Source organism: Oncorhynchus keta, chromosome 23 (assembly GCF_023373465.1).
Source record: "Oncorhynchus keta strain PuntledgeMale-10-30-2019 chromosome 23, Oket_V2, whole genome shotgun sequence".
Taxonomy (NCBI): Eukaryota; Metazoa; Chordata; class Actinopteri; order Salmoniformes; family Salmonidae; genus Oncorhynchus; species Oncorhynchus keta.
Window position 1 is genome coordinate 15,964,539 of NC_068443.1, and position 21,620 is coordinate 15,986,158.

General features: G+C 45.1%; 1 protein-coding gene across 2 annotated transcripts in view; it reads right to left on the reverse strand.

Moving 5' to 3' along the window:
* Positions 1–21,620, reverse strand: part of LOC118402508 (capping protein, Arp2/3 and myosin-I linker protein 3-like) — a 59,420-nt gene that overhangs the window by 30,345 nt on the left and 7,455 nt on the right. For both annotated transcript variants that reach the window (XM_052476574.1, XM_052476573.1), the window contains exons 3-8: positions 9,799–9,849; positions 9,458–9,517; positions 9,104–9,225; positions 4,788–4,882; positions 4,429–4,499; positions 2,785–2,858 (exon numbers count right to left, since the gene is read on the reverse strand). In XM_052476574.1, coding sequence (XP_052332534.1) covers positions 2,785–2,858; positions 4,429–4,499; positions 4,788–4,882; positions 9,104–9,225; positions 9,458–9,517; positions 9,799–9,849 — 473 coding nt within the window. The remainder of the gene's footprint in view (positions 1–2,784; positions 2,859–4,428; positions 4,500–4,787; positions 4,883–9,103; positions 9,226–9,457; positions 9,518–9,798; positions 9,850–21,620) is intronic.

Here is a 21,620-nt window from a genome sequence, read left to right on the forward strand (position 1 = left end):
AACTGATAGCGAAGGAAGGAGAGAGGGCAGAGAGGAGGATCGATGGGTTGACTGAGGGAGGCCAGGTCAGTGGATTACTCAGTGTGAGGTTCCACAGAGCCATGTTTTGATCCTAGCCAACGGCCTAAAACCGTTTTATCCTGCCCAACACACCATGTGTCCAGTAGAAAGGAGAGACAGGGGGATGCAGGGAGATAGACAGACAGGGGGACAGAGGGAGAGAGAGACAAGGTGACGGAGGGAAAGCGAGATAGACAGAGGGAAAGAGGGAGAGAGAGAGACACAGGGACGAAGGGAGAGAGACAGGGAGGGAGACGGGGAAAGAGGGAGAGAGACAGGGAGAGAGACGGGGCGAGAGACAGGGGGACGGAGGGCGAGAGACAGTGGGACGGAGGGCGAGAGACAGTGGGACGGAGGGCGAGAGACAGGGGGACGGAGGGCGAGAGACAGGGGGACGGAGGGCGAGAGACAGGGGGACGGAGGGCGAGAGACAGGGGACGGAGGGCGAGAGACAGGGGGACGGAGGGCGAGAGACAGGGGGACGGAGGGCGAGAGACAGGGGGACGGAGAGCAGGAGACAGGGGGACGGAGGGCAGGAGACAGGGGGACGGAGGGCGAGAGACAGGGGGACGGAGGGCAGGAGACAGGGGGACGGAGGGCGAGAGACAGGGGGACAGGGGGCGAGAGACAGGGGGACGGAGGGCGAAAGACAGGGGGACGGAGGGCGAGAGACAGGGGGACGGAGGGCGAGAGACAGGGGGACGAAGGGCGAGAGACAGGGGGACGGAGGGCGAGAGACAGGGGGACGGAGGGCGAGAGACATGGGGACGGAGGACGAGAGACAGGGGGACGGAGGACGAGAGACAGGGGGACGGAGGACGAGAGACAGGGGGACGGAGGGCGAGAGACAGGGGGACGGAGGGCGAGAGACAGGGGGACGGAGGGCGAGAGACAGGGGACGGAGGGCGAGAGACAGGGGGACGGAGGGCAAGAGACATGGGGACGGAGGACGAGAGACAGGGGGACGGAGGACGAGAGACAGGGGGACGGAGGACGAGAGACAGGGGGACGGAGGACGAGAGACAGGGGGACGGAGGGCGAGAGACAGGGGGACGGAGGGCGAGAGACAGGGGGACGGAGGGCGAGAGACAGGGGGACGGAGGGCGAGAGACAGGGGGACGGAGGGCGAGAGACAGGGGGACGGAGGGCGAGAGACAGGGGGACGGAGGGCAGGAGACAGGGGGACGGAGGGCAGGAGACAGGGGGACGGAGGGCGAGAGACAGGAGGTTTGAAGGAAAGAGGCTGAGAGTGAGAGAGAAAGTGGCAGAGAGAGGAAGCATCAAACAGAGACCAACAGAGAGAAAGTGCAACAGATTACGAGAGATAGAGCTCTTAAAGGGGAATGCACTCAATTACATTAGGGCCCAGTCCAGTGTATCGCTGAGGGCTGTGTTCTCAATTCACATGCCATCATGGAGAGGACTTCCCTCTGGCTGGCCAAATGATGTGTGTGGTATGCGTGTGTGTACACTCCACAACCTCTCCCAATGCTCCCCACCAGCAGCACCATCTTACCCTTGGTTACTGGCACGATTTCCCTGAATCAAACAATTCCATTAAAAGGGTGAGCTTCTCTTCTAGTCCATGTCTATGAGCTCTATCTAACCCCTTGGGGCCTGTAGGGCACGAGAGCATGACAGACTGCCAGCTATAATCCAGAGACACACACACACACAGGAACCAGGTTTAGCTCGCTGTGGGGGTGAAGTTTGAACCCCCTGGGTTATTCCTGCAGGGCCAGACAGGCAGCAGAGAGAGAAAGGTGTACACAGGAAGAATGAAATGAAATACAGTAGAAGCGTACAGCAGTCAGCAGACAAAGCATGGTGTCAGAGGCTGTAACTGTAGAAGGCAGAAATCAGAAGACATTGGGGGAATGTGAAATGACAGCCCAGAGTGATGCACCACAAATGCCTCCTGGTAGGGAGACAGGGAAGTCGGACAGTCAGAGGGTCAACCTACAGGACGTGCTGGAACTAGAGCACCTGACAGTCACTTCATAGGACTACAGTCAAGTCTCAAATCACCTGCATATTATTCTCATGTCATATTCACATCTCAGAAAAGGTGGTGTATTTGTTATGCTGCCAAAGCAGCAGCTGCTCTTCGTGGGGTCCAGCAAAATGAAGGCAGTTTATACAATTTTAAAGACATTACAATAAATTCACAGACTTCACAACACACTGTTGTACTCCACCACCACCACATATCTACAGTAATAAATCCATGTGTATGTATAGTGCGTACATTATCGTGTGTGTGTGTGTGTGTGTGTGTGTGTGTGTGTGTGTCTGTTGCTTCACAGTCCCCGCTGTTCCATAAGGTTAAAAAAAAGTGTTTTAAATGTAATTACCTGATGTTAGAACAGTTAGAACAGAACAGGTGGTGTACCTGCTGTCCAGGGTTACAGAACCTTACAGGTGGTGTACCTGCTGTCCAGGGTTACAGAACAGGTGGTGTACCTGCTGTCCAGGGTTACAGAACCTTACAGGTGGTGTACCTGCTGTCCAGGGTTACAGAACCTTACAGGTGGTGTACCTGCTGTCCAGGGTTACAGAACCTTACAGGTGGTGTACCTGCTGTCCAGGGTTACAGAACATTACAGGTGGTGTACCTGCTATCCCAGGTTACAGAACATTACAGGTGGTGTACCTGCAATCCCGGGTTACAGAACAGGTGGTGTACCTGCTGTCCAGGGTTACAGAACAGAACAAGTGGTGTACCTGCTGTCCAGGTGGCTGAAGTCCAACAGGTTGAACTCCCTGTTGTCTTGAGAGTGATAGATGGTGTCCACATCCTGAGCGAGAGGGAGAGAAGCAGGTTACAAATGCTGTATGATGATGCCAGCGAAACCATAATACAACTCCATTAACTTCTTGGTGACAGGGGGCAGTATTTTCACGTCCGGATGAAACGCATGCCCAAATTCAACTGCCTGCTACTCATCCCCAGAAGATCGCCAGAAGATATGCAAATCATTAGTAGATTTGCATAGACAATACTCTGAAGTCTCTAAAACTGTTTGAATCATGTCTGTGAGTATAACAGAACTTATGCAGAGAAAGAGAAATCCTGAGGAAAAAAACTCTATTTTCAATGGGTTTTCATTGGGAATCTAGATTTCTAAGGGACCTTCTTGCAGTTCCTACCGCTTCCACTGGATGTCACCAGTCTTTAGAAATTGGTTGAGGTTTTTCCTTTGTGTAATGAAGAAGTAGCCCTGTTCAAGACGAGGGTCACTTCAAGTGTACTGTTTGTTAGAGGCGCGTGACCAGAAAGGTAGCGTCAGTTTGTTTTCTTCCTGTATTGAACACAGACCATCCTGTCTTCAATTTGATCGATTATTTACTTTAAAAAATACCTAAAGTTGTACTACAAAAGTAGTTTGAAATGTTTTGGCAAAGTTTACAGGTAACATTTGAGATATTTTGTAGTCATGTTGCGCAATTTGGAACCGGTGTTTTTCTGGATCAAACGCGCCAAATAAATGGACATTTTGGATATATATCGACGGAATTAATCGAAACAAAAGGACCATTTGTGATGTTTATGGGACGTATTGGTGTGCCAACAGAAGAAGCTCGTCAAAGGTAAGGCATGATTTATATTTTTATTTCTGCGTTTTGTGTCTCGCCTGCAGGGTTGAAATATGTTTTCTCTCTTTTGTTGACGGAGGTGCTATCCTCAGATAATAGCATCATTTGCTTTCGCCGAAAAGCCCTTTTGAAATCTGACATGTTGCCTGGATTCACAGCACATGTAGCTTTAATTTGGTATCTTACATGTGTGATTTCATGAAAGTTAGATATTTATAGTAATTTACTTGAATTTGGCGCTCTGCATTTTCTCTAGATTTTGGCCAGGTGGGACGCTAGCCCACATATCCCAGAGAGGTTAATTGAGTACTACATCCGGTGGATGTATTGTGGATGTGGTACAGAGTGGTATTCTATTTTTCTTTTTTTTTCTTCAAAATGTCCCCCTCCCCCCCAATTTCATGATTACGATCTTGTCTCATCGCTGCAAGCCGCGCTTCTTAACACCTGCTCACTGACTGTAACCCGGAAGCCAGCTGCACCAATGTGTCAGATGAATCGCTGTTCAACTGACGACCGAAGTCAGCCTGCAGGCGCCCGGCCCACCACAAGGAGTCGCTAGAGCGCGATGAACCAAGAAAACCCCCCCCCTGCCAAACCCTCCCCAAACCCGGACGATGCTGGGCCAATTGTGCGCCGCCATGTGAGACTCCCAGTCACTTCCGGTTGTGACACAGCCTGGCATCGAACCCAAGACTATAGTGACACCGCAACACTGCGATGCCTTACAACACTGCGCCACTTGGGAGGCCCACAGAGTGGTATTCTTACCCACTGCACTTCCTCCTTACAGCCGATGCCATTATAGTCACACAGAGCTGCGTAGGTCTCAGAGAAACCGCCTGAGAGAGCGAAAGTGAGGAGAGGAAAAGGAGAAGGGGCAAGAGATGAAAGAGAAACAGAACAAGAGGGGGGATTAAAGACAACATCATGAAAGAACTTCAGTTAAAATAGATTAAAATCACAACTGATCAGATACAGTCATAGATTCATTAATTTATGAATTAATACAATTATGCTCCATGTGAATTTAAAAAGTGTCACTGACTGAACAGATTGAGTGAGTGAGTGACTGACTGACTGACTAGCAGAGTGATGACTCTGACTGATTGAATGAGTAGGCGGCTCACCACAGGTTTTCTGAGTCTCTACAGATGATTCAGAGTTTGGTGAAAACTTTTGGACTCCATCAGAGACGTCCCCCTCTGTTCGACAGATGGCCGGACTGAAAGAGAGAGAGAGTTGAGGGAGAGAAGAAAAAGAAAGATATTAACTCAGTCAGTGAAAATATGGATATAGTACTTATTACGCATGTTTGTGACGTGTCTGTACTACTACATTAAATGCACAGTATCCTTAACCAAGTTGTATAGTAGATCCAACCCTATTGTCTGGTGTAATCTCTGACCCGAATCCTCCCTCTCTCCACACCTCGGGCTCATGTTGTGGAAATATCTATGTATAAAACAAAACATCATAGGTAACTCATCTTATGTTTATATAATTGTTTGTGGGACCACGGCACACATGAATAGAATCAGCCTGCATAGAGTACATCGATATTCTATACTGATATTCAAAATACAATTTATAAATTCAATCACACGAGCTATAGAGGGCTCTATTGAAAGAATGTCAAGGAAGTTTTGTAGCCATTGAGTTATGCTGAATGTAGGTGGAGGCTTCCATCCGGTCACTAATACTATTTTTGTGGCAGTCAGTCCAGACAACCATACTAGTTTCTGTGGTACTGTGAGAGTCAGTGAAGAGTCATCATTCACCAATAATATAATGTAGAGATGGAGAATGGCAGCACCAACTATACTCCACACAGACCTGGCAACCTGTGACCAGGAGGTCTTCACACTGGGGCAGTCAGACATCATGTGACCAGGTCTTCATACTGGGGCAGTCAGACATCATGTGACCAGGTCTTCATACTGGGGCAGTCAGACATCATGTGACCAGGTCTTCATACTGGGGCAGTCAGACATCATGTGACCAGGCCTTCATACTGGGGCAGTCAGACATCATGTGACCAGGTCTTTACACTGGGGCAGTCAGACATCATGTGACCAGGTCTTCATACTGGGGCAGTCAGACATCATGTGACCAGGTCTTCATACTGGGGCAGTCAGACATCATGTGACCAGGTCTTCATACTGGGGCAGTCAGACATCATGTGACCAGGTCTTCATACTGGGGCAGTCAGACATCATGTGACCAGGTCTTCATACTGGGGCAGTCAGACATCATGTGACCAGGTCTTTACACTGGGGCAGTCAGACATCATGTGACCAGGTCTTCATACTGGGGCAGTCAGACATCATGTGACCAGGTCTTCATACTGGGGCAGTCAGACATCATGTGACCAGGTCTTCATACTGGGGCAGTCAGACATCATGTGACCAGGTCTTTACACTGGGGCAGTCAGACATCATGTGACCAGGTCTTCATACTGGGGCAGTCAGACATCATGTGACCAGGTCTTTACACTGGGGCAGTCAGACATCATGTGACCAGGTCTTCATACTGGGGCAGTCAGACATCATGTGACCAGGCCTTCATACTGGGGCAGTCAGACATCATGTGACCAGGTCTTCACACTGGGGCAGTCAGACATCATGTGACCAGGTCTTCATACTGGGGCAGTCAGACATCATGTGACCAGGAGGTCTTCACACTGGGGCAGTCAGACATCATGTGACCAGGAGGACTTCACACTGGGGCAGTCCCACATCATGTGACCAGGTCTTCACACTGGGGCAGTCTCACATCATGTGACCAGGAGGTCTTCACACTGGGGCAGTCTCACATCATGTGACCAGGTCTTCATACTGGGGCAGTCAGACATCATGTGACCAGGTCTTCATACTGGGGCAGTCAGACATCATGTGACCAGGTCTTCATACTGGGGCAGTCAGACATCATGTGACCAGGTCTTCATACTGGGGCAGTCAGACATCATGTGACCAGGTCTTCATACTGGGGCAGTCAGACATCATGTGACCAGGAGGTCTTCACACTGGGGCAGTCAGACATCATGTGACCAGGAGGTCTTCACACTGGGGCAGTCAGACATCATGTGACCAGGAGGTCTTCACACTGGGGCAGTCTCACATCATGTGACCAGGAGGTCTTCACACTGGGGCAGTCAGACATCATGTGACCAGGTCTTCATACTGGGGCAGTCAGACATCATGTGACCAGGAGGTCTTCACACTGGGGCAGTCAGACATCGTGGGACCAGGTCTTCATACTGGGGCAGTCAGACATCATGTGACCAGGTCTTCATACTGGGGCAGTCAGACATCATGTGACCAGGTCTTCATACTGGGGCAGTCAGACATCATGTGACCAGGTCTTTACACTGGGGCAGTCAGACATCATGTGACCAGGAGGTCTTCACACTGGGGCAGTCAGACATCATGTGACCAGGAGGACTTCACACTGGGGCAGTCCCACATCATGTGACCAGGTCTTCACACTGGGGCAGTCTCACATCATGTGACCAGGAGGTCTTCACACTGGGGCAGTCTCACATCATGTGACCAGGAGGTCTTCACTCTGGGGCAGTCCCACATCATGTGACCAGGTCTTCACACTGGGGCAGTCAGACATCATGTGACCAGGTCTTCACACTGGGGCAGTCAGACATCATGTGACCAGGAGGTCTTCACACTGGGGCAGTCAGACATCATGTGACCAGGAGGTCTTCACACTGGGGCAGTCCCACATCATGTGACCAGGACGTTCACATACTGGGGCAGTCCCACATCATGTGACCAGGAGATCTTCACACAGGAGTCTCACATCATGTGACCAGGTCTTCACACTGGGGCAGTCAGACATCATGTGACCAGGAGGTTTTCACACTGGGGCAGTCCCACATCATGTGACCAGGAGGTCTTCACACTGGGGCAGTCAGACATCATGTGACCAGGAGGTCTTCACACTGGGGCAGTCCCACATCATGTGACCTGGAGGTCTTCACACTGGGGCAGTCAGACATCATGTGACCAGGAGGTCTTCACACTGGGGCAGTCCCACATCATGTGACCTGGAGGTCTTCACACTGGGGCAGTCAGACATCATGTGACCAGGAGGTCTTCACACTGGGGCAGTCCCACATCATGTGACCAGGAGGTCTTCACACTGGGGCAGTCCCACATCATGTGACCAGGAGGTCTTCACACTGGGGCAGTCAGACATCATGTGACCAGGAGGTCTTCACACTGGGGCAGTCCCACATCATGTGACCAGGAGGTCTTCACACTGGGGCAGTCCCACATCATGTGACCAGGAGGTCTTCACACTAGGGCAGTCCCACATCATGTGACCAGGAGGTCTTCACACTGGGGCAGTCAGACATCATTGACCAGGAGGTCTTCACACTGGGGCAGTCCCACATCATGTGACCAGGTCGTCTTCACACTGGGGCAGTCCCACATCATGTGACCAGGACGTTCTCACACTGGGGCAGTCCCACATCATGTGACCAGGACGTTCACACACTGGGGCAGTCCCACATCATGTGACCAGAAGGTCTTCACACTGGGGCAGTCCCACATCATGTCCCACATCACGTTTGCGGAGTCAAATAAAATTGGTGAATTCATTTATAGTGTATTAGTTGATTATTACCATTTCGGAGAACACTGGGACATAGTTCCACTCTTTTCCAAATTGCATTTTGTTTGTAGTCTTTAACATCTATATTCCATACCGTAACTATTTACATTGGTTTACAGAGGTCACTCTTCTTACAGACAACATAGCAAGGTCGGTAGTACTAGGGGATAGTAAGTCATAAGTAGGACCCTGTTGGGTACTAACTTCTAAACATGAAATATGAAATATCCTTATTCATGTTACCATATTAGAACTGGGGTATGGAAATCTACCGACTGCAGAAAGTACATTCTATCAGAACATGTTATTGTTAAATCTCAAGTATCCTATGGGGAGGAGAAGAGTCCCAGTCTGGTTTCAGTCAACAGGTAAGGTAGGACAGCTGTGAGTTGGGGAGGGGTGAAGAATTTGGGTCGAGGCCAGATGAAGTGAGAAAGAACAGGCATCACTAAAGTCCTGTCTAGCAACATATGTATTGGCTGTCCAGGTGTGCAAGGAGGAGACTCAGCATAGGAGGAAGGTATAAATGGATGTGTTTGTGTAAATATGTATTGGCTGTCCAGATGTGCAAGGAGGAGACTCAGCATAGGAGGAAGGTATAAATGGATGTGTTTGTGTAAATATGTTTTTGTCTTATGCAGCTGTGTGACCCAGTTGGTGAATAAACTTAGTTTGAGCTTTTACTAGTCATCTGTGAGTTTTACTCTGTTCATTTAGAATCTAACAACCCAGCGTTTCTTCTTTTCAGGTCACATGGTCCAGAAAAACTCTTGGCCCTTGCTATGAGTAATAAAATAAAACAAGCTAGACTTACGCATACATAGAGTTGTTGAATATTCTTGAGAGGGCATAGTTGACATGGTTCATCATATGATCAAGGTGGTCTTGTGACTGCAGTCTCAAGGAGTGGGTTGACTTGTCTGTGTCTATTACAACCTGAAAGTGGGAGTTGACTTCAGTGACCAGACACTTAAGCAGAGTAAAGGAAATTATCATTTCAGAAGGCAAAAATCAGCATAGCTGAAACAAATTTATCCTGATTAACAAACAACCTTGGGAATATAGTTGTGACTGAAACCTTTGAAGAGTTTTGATAAACAAATACAGTATTTATGGAAAAAGTGAAATGAGGCAGATGGTTGGTTTAGGGAATACAATAGTTTCTCACCTGATGATCTGGATAAGTGTTCATTGCCCGAATCTCCAGGAAGTTGAAAGTAACCTCCATCTGAAATCCGATTGATTGTTATTATAGTGGTCAATATGACCAAATTCTCTTTACTGACATATTATTTTGATAATCTTCCACACAAACATCATCATCCTCACAAGCATCATCATACTCATTATACATAAAAACAACACTATTAGTCTACTATTGTAAAGTGGCTGTTCCACTGGATGTCATAAGGTGAATGCACCAATTTGTAAGTCGCTCTGGATAAGAGCGTCTGCTAAATGACTTAAATGTAAATGTAAATGTCTATTAAAAGTCAAATGGTGAAATACCTTGGAGGGGACTTTGACAGCAAATAGAAAGAGTCGCCATGTTGCCAGAACCTGAAAAGAAAACAAGATGTATTTAGCTGTCAGCCGGAAAGAAACAGAAATAAAACATCACAACAAATAAAGCATTAACACCAATAAAGAGGACCAATCATTGTCTGATCGTTCAAACATCACACTACTCTGTCATGTCTAGACATTACTTCCTAGGGTTATTTTTAAAAACATTGTGATGGTGACATTTCATTACTTAACATAGTTTTTTTCCAATAGATTTTACTGTCAATGTGTCATAGCTTGAATTGATTTAGGAGTAGGGAGTTGAGGAGACAGGGGGAAACAGGAGAAAAGGGCGAAGAGTCCATTTCATCCAGAGCAGGGGATTATCAAATCAAATCATCACTTAGTGGTTGGCGGGGGTGGAAGTGTGCATATATTCAAAGTTCCGTCTGCAGAAGTCATTTATCTCATTCATAATTCAAACTACAAATTAGCATACTCCATCCAGGCCTTTATTACACACACCCTGCATCAGTCCCTACATCCCTACGTCTATACTTCTTTGCCCTCTCCTTCCCAGGTTTAAACCCAATTCCAGTCGGTTCTCCTTTTCTTTAACACCTCTCCTCTCTTGCCCCCTGCCATCCCTCCATTTACTTCTCCATCACCATGGAAATATGTTCAGTATTCCATCGGACTATCTTCTTAATCTTCCCATCTCACCAGTCACCTTTGTGTATTGTGCCCTCCCTCCCTCCCTCCCTCCCTCCCTCCCTCCCTCCCTGGCCCCGCCGACCCCCGCTCACTCCCCTTTCTTATTCGCTAGGAGATTTCAATTCTTTTTCTGCTCTGTCGCTTTCAATTCCTCAAGGCCTCTCTGTGCTGAATCGTTAATGGAACCCCACCACACAACGTAAAGAGAGAGGAGGAGAGAAAGGGGGAGGGAGGGCGAAAGAGAGAGAGAGATGGCGGCACCAGATTTCCCATTAATAAAGTCCTCAGATTGAGCATCTCTTCACCCTATTCTTAGCTAAGTTAGCACGTTGGCAGTGGATCAAGTTGTATCTGATGAGACGGCCAGGCAGCCAGGAAGCAGACCCAGAAGTCTGTCAGAGGAGAGACAGGCAGCCAGGAAGCAGACCCAGAGGTCTGTCAGAGGAGAGACAGGCAGCCTCACCAAACCCCTTTGAAACAAGACCTTCTGAGAGCCCTTATTACAGAGATTGTTACTCATGTCAGAATGCTCTGACAAGTGTGGAAAACTTGGTTATATAAACCTGATCAGAGAACAGCGGAGGAGGAGAGAACACTGTGATGATGACTGAACCGCTCAGCGGGAGAGGGACCGGGGGAGAAAAAGAGACAGAGATGCAGATCTCTCATCAAAGCCTTTGTCAGACACAAAAGATCAGCGCATAAACATGGGCATCAATAATGTAGGCCTTGTGGTGGGCTTTGATTTGATTGACTGGGAAGTTGAACACAGCCCACCATGGATTTCACCTGCTCACATATCATTCAACATCTATTGAGATATCATTATTAAAACAAATCAATGGATTGGTTTGTTTAGAAAATATATGTCAATCAAGATCAGGGTAAACATTTAGGGTATAAAATTAAATGTTCCCTCTAAGCTGCGGACGTGTGAGGATGCGCACTTCCTTCAATACTGCGGCGCAGAAGAAATGCCATTCCAGAGACTCGAGAACTTCACTGAGTTCGACCCATTAGTTTGCACTATATAGATTGCTTTTTCAAGTGAATGCGCTTTTCAAATCAGTGCAGATCAGAGCGCAGAGTAGCGCGTGTGCACATTTGTTGATATTCTTTGTGAGCCATTAGCCCAGTTATATTTAAGTATAGGACAGCAATGGTGAGAACCTGCTTCCTACAAGAGCACACAACCTGTAGGCTACATTTCAAGCTGTCTTTGAAAAGCCAGTCAGGTAAAAAGCTTGTCTTAATTAAAGGGGCAATGTTGTATTTTGAGACAGACTTGAATATGCAAATAAGCCAATAGGTGGAGGGGTTGCCTACAATGTCTAATTCTCTGTATGGTCAAAAATTTTTTTTTTTTTGTCAAGTGGTTTCTTGCATCATACAACACAATACAATTTACATGAACTTACTTGGCCCATAGTGTTACGGACCAAGTAAAACAATAATTAATGTCAAGCCCTTCATAACTTAAAAACGTTTTTAAAAGTCTAATGTAATGTCGGCCTGCATTGAACACCACATATAGGCTACTGTAGGCTATATCATAGAAATCAAAAGCTCTTTCACGTGAAAATGTTATGTGATTTGCTCCATTGGTTATGTTGGTAGGCCTACATTATGCTCCAATAGCCACAATAACCTATTGGCTACTGTCTAAAACTGTGTTCACAGTAAATTCTCACAATGTTCAAGTTACCGCTCACAATACTTAAAATTTGCTCAGTGCCCCCCAAAATGAGGGCACATTGATTAGAATGTAATATGAGCATTGGAGAAATAAAAAAACAATTGTAAAAAAACATGTTCCAACAAGACTATGAATGACTGCCAATAGAAGGCCATTTGTTGTGACCTATCCACTAAGGCTTGGGATGGAATAGTCACTTCTGATTCTGTGTACATTATTCAAAAAGCAGGATTGCCATTTTCTGACCCAGGTGTGTGGAATTTGCACTTGATTTCGGATCCCCCACACCATACCCCGAATGAACAACTCATTTGTTTCGTACTTTCAAGGTATGCCGAAGTGAAAATCTAGTTTAGTGGACCTAATCAGAGACAGCGGTCAGAGCAGACTTTAGGAAACAACTGTCCAATCGCAACCTTGGAGAGAGGGAAAGATAACTTTGCCCTACTGCCTGTGAAATCTCATCAGTCCTCTCAGACATATAGAGGATTTTCCTAGCTGCTCTGATATGACCAATCAGAATCCTAATAGCCCAGAGGAGAGGAATTTAACTGAGCTGGATAAGTGCTGTTGGCACCCCTTACCAGGTCCAGCAGTCACCCATAACCCACCTCACCATTGCAGGGCAGAACATCCCTTTATCATCTACAATCTCTAATCTGGGCATTAAACTGAACTCCTCTCTGACCTTCGTTGATCACATCAAACATCTGTGCAAAGCGTCATTCTTTCACCGTAAAAGGAAAATTCTACCCAAAAACTGTTTTGATATTCGTTTCATTCGTCCATTGTTGATATAGTCACAAAATATGTTTTGTATGCCTTGGTCTCCTCAAGGCTGGACTACTGCAATGCCATCCTCACCAGGATCCCTGGCAGGAGTCTCCAGAAGAACCATTACATTCAGAACGGCGCTGCCAGGTCCTGATCCTGATAACATGTGTTCACTACAGTATTTTAGCAAACACTCTTTTCTAGAGTGACTTAGAGGAACAATCTGGGTTAAGTGCCTTGCTCAAGGACACAACGACAGATTTTTCACCATGTCGGCTCAGGGATTTGAACAAACAACCTTTCGGTTACAAGGTAGACTACCTGTCGCCTCCTGATAAGAGTGTGTAAACATCAAGAAATCACCCCCGTCCTGGCATTTCTGCACTGGTTCCCCATCGCAGAATCGAGTTCAAAACCATCCTGCTGACATTCCAGTGCATCCATTCCCCACCCACAACCTCAGATTGAGCAATAGCCTGCTCCTCCATGCCCCCAGGACCAAGCTTTGCTCCATGGGGGATCAGGCATTCTGCTTGACCTGAATGCACCACAGACCCTAGGCTCCTTTAAAAATGGCATAAAAAGCCTGTTATAGCGGTGTTCCTTGTTGTCCTTGTCCCTTGTAGCGTCAGCTTGTTATGTGTCAGTAGCCCTGACTAGTTGTTTCCTTTATCTACATTTTGTTTTAATTTATTTTAATGTTCTCACTGTAGCATTGAGAGCATTTTTCAATGAAAAATGCGTTATAAATTCACTGTATTATTAATATAATGTTTTTGTGCTGCAATGTGTCACTTTTTGTGCGACCCGACCAAATTCACACAGAAAGATCTGTCATTCTAATTGAAAGCAAGACTAAGAAGTGGTAGATCTGTTCTGTGTGCGCTATTTCTATGCTTCCCATTCTTAAGTTTCGTTTTAACGTCTTTTAGTTTCGGTTTTGTATACCAGCTTCAATCAACTGAAAAGACAATATTTTTGGTTATTGAAAAGATATTGCACAGTGGTTTAGATGGTACAATGATTCTCTGCTCTGCTTGTTTTGTCACCTACTGTATACTGAAATTAGGCGAACAGTTAGAATTTTTGCAACCAGGAAATGGCAGAGCGATTCATGCATATTACACCTTAAACTACATGTAGTTGAACTAGTAATTTAACTACATTTTGCAGTAGCTTGGTAGTAGTGTAACTAAATTACATTAATGGTAGTGTTTTTAGACTATTACGGAAACTACTTCAGTTTATTTTTTTTATTTTAGTAAATACTTTAAGACTTATTTTTCTTAACTGCATTGTTGGTTAAGGGTTTGTAAGTAAGCATTTCACTGTAAGGTCTACTACACCTGTTGTATTCAGCATATGTGACAAATACCATTTGATTTGATTTGAAAATATGGGTGAAGTAGACAAGAACTTTTTCTATTTTTGGCATCAGACCAGCCTAGTTTTCACTTGAAACAAGCGTACACACTGTTAACATCTGACTCCAGTGTGAACGGTTCTTTCAAATGTATTTATAAAGCCCTTTATACATCAGCAGATGTCACGAAGTGCTTACAGAAACCCAGCCAAAAACCCCAAACAGCAAGCAATGCAGATGTAGAAGCACAGTGGCTGGTAAAAACTCCCCAGAAAAGACAGGAACCTAAGAAGAAGTCTAGAGAGGAACCAGGCTGTGATGGGTGGCCAGTCATCATATGGCTGTGCCAGGTGGAGATAATAAAGAGTGCAAGGCCAGATGGTTCTTCAAGATGTTCAAACGTTCAACGATGACCAGCAGGGTCAAATAATAATCAGTGGTTGTAGAGGGTGCAACAGGTCAGCACTTCAGGAGTAAATGTCAGTTGGCTTTCATCGTCAAGCATTCAGAGGTTGAGAGAGCAGGTGTGTGTGTGTGTATATGTGGGTAAATAAGTGAGAGAGAGGGAGAGTCAAAACAGCATGTCCAGGACAAGGTAGCACATCCGGTGAACAGGTCAGGGTTCCATAGCCACAGGCAGAACAGTTGAAACTGGAGCAGCAGCACGACCAGGTGGACTGGGGACAGCCAGGAGTTTTCAGTCATCCATTTGATTGTATGGGTTACCTTTAAACTTGTGGGGGTTGTAGAGCAAAACAGAAAACACAATCGTGTCCGTGAGTGTCTCCTTTCCATAGAATGCTCATAACAGCTTGCAGGCCAAACAGTTGGGACGCTACATTTTTTGGGATGTCTCATGGCCTGACAAACACCGCTGTAGTTTGACCACGTTCCATCAGAAGGCCAACATATGGGGTGGGGTGGATTGAGACAAAGCCCATACAAAAAAAAAATAAACTGACAGATTTTGATGGTGATTTTTTATTATGTTACTTAGATTGACACACGGGTGCGTCAATAGACTTAGGTAAACTATATTTTCTTAAAGAGCAACTTCCCCTAAAAAAATAACTATTCCCTTTGTAAAAAAAAAAAGTTTTTGGCATCAATATGAGTCAGAATAATTTATTCTAGTGTCAAAATACTGCAAAGTGTAAATAAGATCATTTTGGTCATAAAGTCAGTCTTGTCTAAAGCAGAGTTTGGAATGTCAGTGCGTCACAACGAGTAAATTAAGGATGGGTATGAATTACAATTGTCAACAAATCATACCCCATTTTGAAAAAGTCCACGTGCAAATCACCCCTCTGCTTCTCTTCATTGAATGGGGTTCCGTTGTTTAATCGTCCCAACATGGTCAAAGGAGCATGGCCGTTTTAGACTGAAAAGCCAGCCAACTGGTTTGCATGCCCTGCCGAAGGACCATATGTGAAATAGGTGGTTGGAGTGCATTGGTCCTCAGTGGTGGTGAGTATACCGGTAGCTAGACCATGTATATTTTGACCATCATTACCATCGCTAGCATAGCTAAAGTTAGCTAGCAAGCTACTCTAACTAGCCTACCTCAATACAAATCAAATCACATTGTCACATGCGCCAAATACAAAACAGGTGTAGGCCTTACAGTGAAATGCTTACTTACAAGCCCTTAACCAACAATGCAGTTAAGAAAAAAAATAAGTTAAGTATTTACTAAAATGAACTGAAGTAAAACAATAAACTATAAAAATAAAGAGCAACAATAAAATAACAGTAACGAGGCTATATACAGGGGGTACTTTTCACTATGTTAGTATTGTGGAGTAACTACAATGTTGTTGATCCATCAGTTTATCACAGCCATTAAACTCTAACTGTTTTAAAGTCACCATTGGTCTCATGGTGAAATCCCTGAGCAGTTTCCTTCCTCTCTGGTAACTGAGTTAGGCAGGACACCTGTATCTTTGTAGTGACTAGGTGTATTGCTACACCATCCCAAGTGCAATTAATAACTTCACCATGCTCAAAGGGATATTCAATGTCTACAATTTTATTTTTATCTACCACTAGTTGCCCTTCTTTGCAAGTCATTGGAAAACCTCCCTGGTCTTTGTGGTTGAAATATACTGCTCGACTGAGGGACCTTACAGATAATTAATTGTATGTGTGGGGTACATAATTTAGGTAGTCATTCACAAATCATGTTAAACACAGAGGGAGTCCTTGCACATTTTTACTTCCTGAATTGATTTCGGCTTGCCATAGAAAAGGGATCGAATACTTATTGACTCAAGACATTTCAGCTTTTCATTTATTAATTTGTAAAAAACATTTAAAACATATTTCACTTTGACATAATGGGTTAGTGTATAGGCCAGTGAATTTATTATTTATTTTAATTATCCATTTAAAATCACAACATTTGGAAAAAGTCAAAGGATGTGAACACTTTCTGAAGGCACTGTATGTGCAAGATATCACCTATCCCTAACTGCCCTTGGTAATAGAACGGTGACTGTATATGCAAGATATCACCTATCCCTAACTGCCCTTGGTAATAGAACGGTGACTGTATATGCAAGATATCACCTATCCCTAACTGCCCTTGGTAATAGAACGGTGACTGTATATGCAAGATATCACCTATCCCTAACTGCCCTTGGTAATAGAACGGTGACTGTATGTGCAAGATATCACCTATCCCTAACTGCCCTTGGTAATAGAACGGTGACTGTATATGCAAGATATCACCTATCCCTAACTGCCCTTGGTAATAGAACGGTGACTGTATATGCAAGATATCACCTATCCCTAACTGCCCTTGGTAATAGAACGGTGACTGTATGTGCAAGATATCACCTATCCCTAACTGCCCTTGGTAATAGAACGGTGACTGTATATGCAAGATATCACCTATCCCTAACTGCCCTTGGTAATAGAACGGTGACTGTATATGCAAGATATCACCTATCCCTAACTGCCCTTGGTAATAGAACGGTGACTGTATATGCAAGATATCACCTATCCCTAACTGCCCTTGGTAATAGAACGGTGACTGTATATGCAAGATATCACCTATCCCTAACTGCCCTTGGTAATAGAACGGTGACTGTATATGCAAGATATCACCTATCCCTAACTGCCCTTGGTAATAGAACGGTGACTGTATGTGCAAGATATCACCTATCCCTAACTGCCCTTGGTAATAGAACGGTGACTGTATGTGCAAGATATCACCTATCCCTAACTGCCCTTGGTAATAGAACGGTGACTGTATATGCAAGATATCACCTATCCCTAACTGCCCTTGGTAATAGAACGGTGACTGTATATGCAAGATATCACCTATCCCTAACTGCCCTTGGTAATAGAACGGTGACTGTATATGCAAGATATCACCTATCCCTAACTGCCCTTGGTAATAGAACGGTGACTGTATATGCAAGATATCACCTATCCCTAACTGCCCTTGGTAATAGAACGGTGACTGTATATGCAAGATATCACCTATCCCTAACTGCCCTTGGTAATAGAACGGTGACTGTATATGCAAGATATCACCTATCCCTAACTGCCCTTGGTAATAGAACGGTGACTGTATATGCAAGATATCACCTATCCCTAACTGCCCTTGGTAATAGAACGGTGACTGTATATGCAAGATATCACCTATCCCTAACTGCCCTTGGTAATAGAACGGTGACTGTATGTGCAAGATATCACCTATCCCTAACTGCCCTTGGTAATAGAACGGTGACTGTATATGCAAGATATCACCTATCCCTAACTGCCCTTGGTAATAGAACGGTGACTGTATATGCAAGATATCACCTATCCCTAACTGCCCTTGGTAATAGAACGGTGACTGTATATGCAAGATATCACCTATCCCTAACTGCCCTTGGTAATAGAACGGTGACTGTATATGCAAGATATCACCTATCCCTAACTGCCCTTGGTAATAGAACGGTGACTGTATATGCAAGATATCACCTATCCCTAACTGCCCTTGGTAATAGAACGGTGACTGTATATGCAAGATATCACCTATCCCTAACTGCCCTTGGTAATAGAACGGTGACTGTATGTGCAAGATATCACCTATCCCTAACTGCCCTTGGTAATAGAACGGTGACTGTATATGCAAGATGTCACCTATCCCTAACTGCCCTTGGTAATAGAACGGTGACTGTATATGCAAGATATCACCTATCCCTAACTGCCCTTGGTAATAGAACGGTGACTGTATATGCAAGATATCACCTATCCCTAACTGCCCTTGGTAATAGAACGGTGACTGTATATGCAAGATATCACCTATCCCTAACTGCCCTTGGTAATAGAACGGTGACTGTATATGCAAGATATCACCTATCCCTAACTGCCCTTGGTAATAGAACGGTGACTGTATATGCAAGATATCACCTATCCCTAACTGCCCTTGGTAATAGAACGGTGACTGTATATGCAAGATATCACCTATCCCTAACTGCCCTTGGTAATAGAACGGTGACTGTATATGCAAGATATCACCTATCCCTAACTGCCCTTGGTAATAGAACGGTGACTGTATATGCAAGATATCACCTATCCCTAACTGCCCTTGGTAATAGAACGGTGACTGTATGTGCAAGATATCACCTATCCCTAACTGCCCTTGGTAATAGAACGGTGACTGTATATGCAAGATATCACCTATCCCTAACTGCCCTTGGTAATAGAACGGTGACTGTATATGCAAGATATCACCTATCCCTAACTGCCCTTGGTAATAGAACGGTGACTGTATATGCAAGATATCACCTATCCCTAACTGCCCTTGGTAATAGAACGGTGACTGTATATGCAAGATATCACCTATCCCTAACTGCCCTTGGTAATAGAACGGTGACTGTATGTGCAAGATATCACCTATCCCTAACTGCCCTTGGTAATAGAACGGTGACTGTATGTGCAAGATATCACCTATCCCTAACTGCCCTTGGTAATAGAACGGTGACTGTATATGCAAGATGTCACCTATCCCTAACTGCCCTTGGTAATAGAACGGTGACTGTATGTGCAAGATATCACCTATCCCTAACTGCCCTTGGTAATAGAACGGTGACTGTATATGCAAGATATCACCTATCCCTAACTGCCCTTGGTAATAGAACGGTGACTGTATATGCAAGATATCACCTATCCCTAACTGCCCTTGGTAATAGAACGGTGACTGTATGTGCAAGATATCACCTATCCCTAACTGCCCTTGGTAATAGAACGGTGACTGTATGTGCAAGATATCACCTATCCCTAACTGCCCTTGGTAATAGAACGGTGACTGTATGTGTGTGTGTTCACAGATGCAGAGAGACCAGGCACTCAGAAACAATGAGGGGATCACTACTAATATAGTACAGCTGTCTAGTAAAATGCTACACCTTTTTTTTCACTGATGAACTCTACCTCAACTGCTTATTTCTACAGATTGACGGGAGATGCTTTTGCCAGACGGCAGCCTGGGTCATTTGATGGGTAGACCATCACTTGGGTAGGTTTGATCCGACCTGTTCAAATTCTTCGAGAGATATATACACACACAATACAGGGTTGAGTGTCAGATCCCTAACTGCCATTCGTAACAGAACAGTGACTGTGTAGATGTGTTCACAGAAACATGTTTGGAGCCAGCACATGGAGACTTGCAAGAGGATGTGATGAAGTCCAGACTGACTTGATACGGATGTTTCTGAATGGAAAGATACCTGGCAGTCGACATTCAAATGTTAGACAACTTTTCCATGTGTTGTCTTTTTTGTTTACATGATTGAATCTAATGGTATCAGTATGTGGGGAGGGAGAACCCCTGTGTATTCTGCACCGGGATCAGGGGTCCCCTGTTGCATACAGGACACCACACAGGAAGGTAGGACCACTGACATGTTTGTCAAGGTAGCCTTACTACCACCAGACAAAACGCCGATAGGCTCAGTATCTGAATCTGGGAATGACAATGAAAGGTGCACATTATTATATTAGGAGAACACTACTTCTATGGTATTATGTAAATAGTTGTTTATTCTACATGGACCTGTTAATACATTTGAAAGTTATCAAAACACTTACTTTAGAATGTCTACAAATTCAGCAATTGCATTCTCAAATCAAATTTTATTTGTCACATACACATGGTTAGCAGATGTTAATGCAAGTGTAGCGAAATGCTTGTGCTTCTAGGTCCGACGATGCAGTAATATCTAACAATTTCACAACAACTAATTTATACATACAAGTGTAAAGGAATGAATAAGAATGTGTACGTAAAAATATAAATGGATGAGTGATGGTGGAACGGTATAGGCAAGATGCAGTAGATGGTATAGAGTAAAGTATATACACATGAGATGAGTAGTTTAGGGGATGTAAACATTATATAAAGTGCCATTGTTTAAAAGTGACACATTTATTACATCTTATTACATTTTATTATTAAAGTGGCTAGAGATTTGAGTCAGTATGTTGGCAGCAGCCACTCAATGTTAGTGACGGCTGTTTAACAGTCTGATGGCCTTGAGACAGACTGAAAAATTGCTTCCGTCCCAGCTTTGATGCACCTCTACTGACCTCGTCTTCTGGATGATAGCGGGGTGAACAGGTAGTGGCTCAGGTGGTTGTTGTCCTTGATCTTTTTGGCCTGTGACATCGGGTGGTGTAGGTGTCCTGGAGGGCAGGTAGTTTGCCCCTGGTGAAGCATTGGGCAGATCGCACCACCCTCTGAAGAGCCCTGTAGTAGCGGGTGGCGCAGTTGCCATACCAGGCGATGATACAGCTCGACAGGATGCGCTCAATTGTGCATCTGTAAAAGTTTGAGGGTTTTAGATGCCAAGCCAAATTTCTTCAGCGCCCCGAGGTTGAAGAGGCACGGTTGCACCTTCTTCACCACACTGTCTGTGTGGGTAGACCATTTCAGTCTGTCAGAAATGTGTACGCCAAGGAAATTGAAGCTTTCCACCTTCTCCACTGTGGTCCTGTCGATGTGGATAGGAGGGTGCTCCCTCTGCGGTTTCCTGAAGTCCACAATCATCGCCTTCATTTTGTTGATGTTGAGTGAGAGGTTATTTTGCTGGCACCACACTCCCAGGGCCCTCACCTCCTCCTTGTAGGCGGTCTTGTCATTGTTGGTAATCAGGCCTACTACTGTTATGTCATCTGCAAACTTGATTGAGTTGGAGGTGTGCGTGGTCATGTAGTCATGGGTGAAAAGGGAGTACAGGAGAGGGCTGAGCATGCACCCTTGTGGGGCCCCTGTGTTAAGGA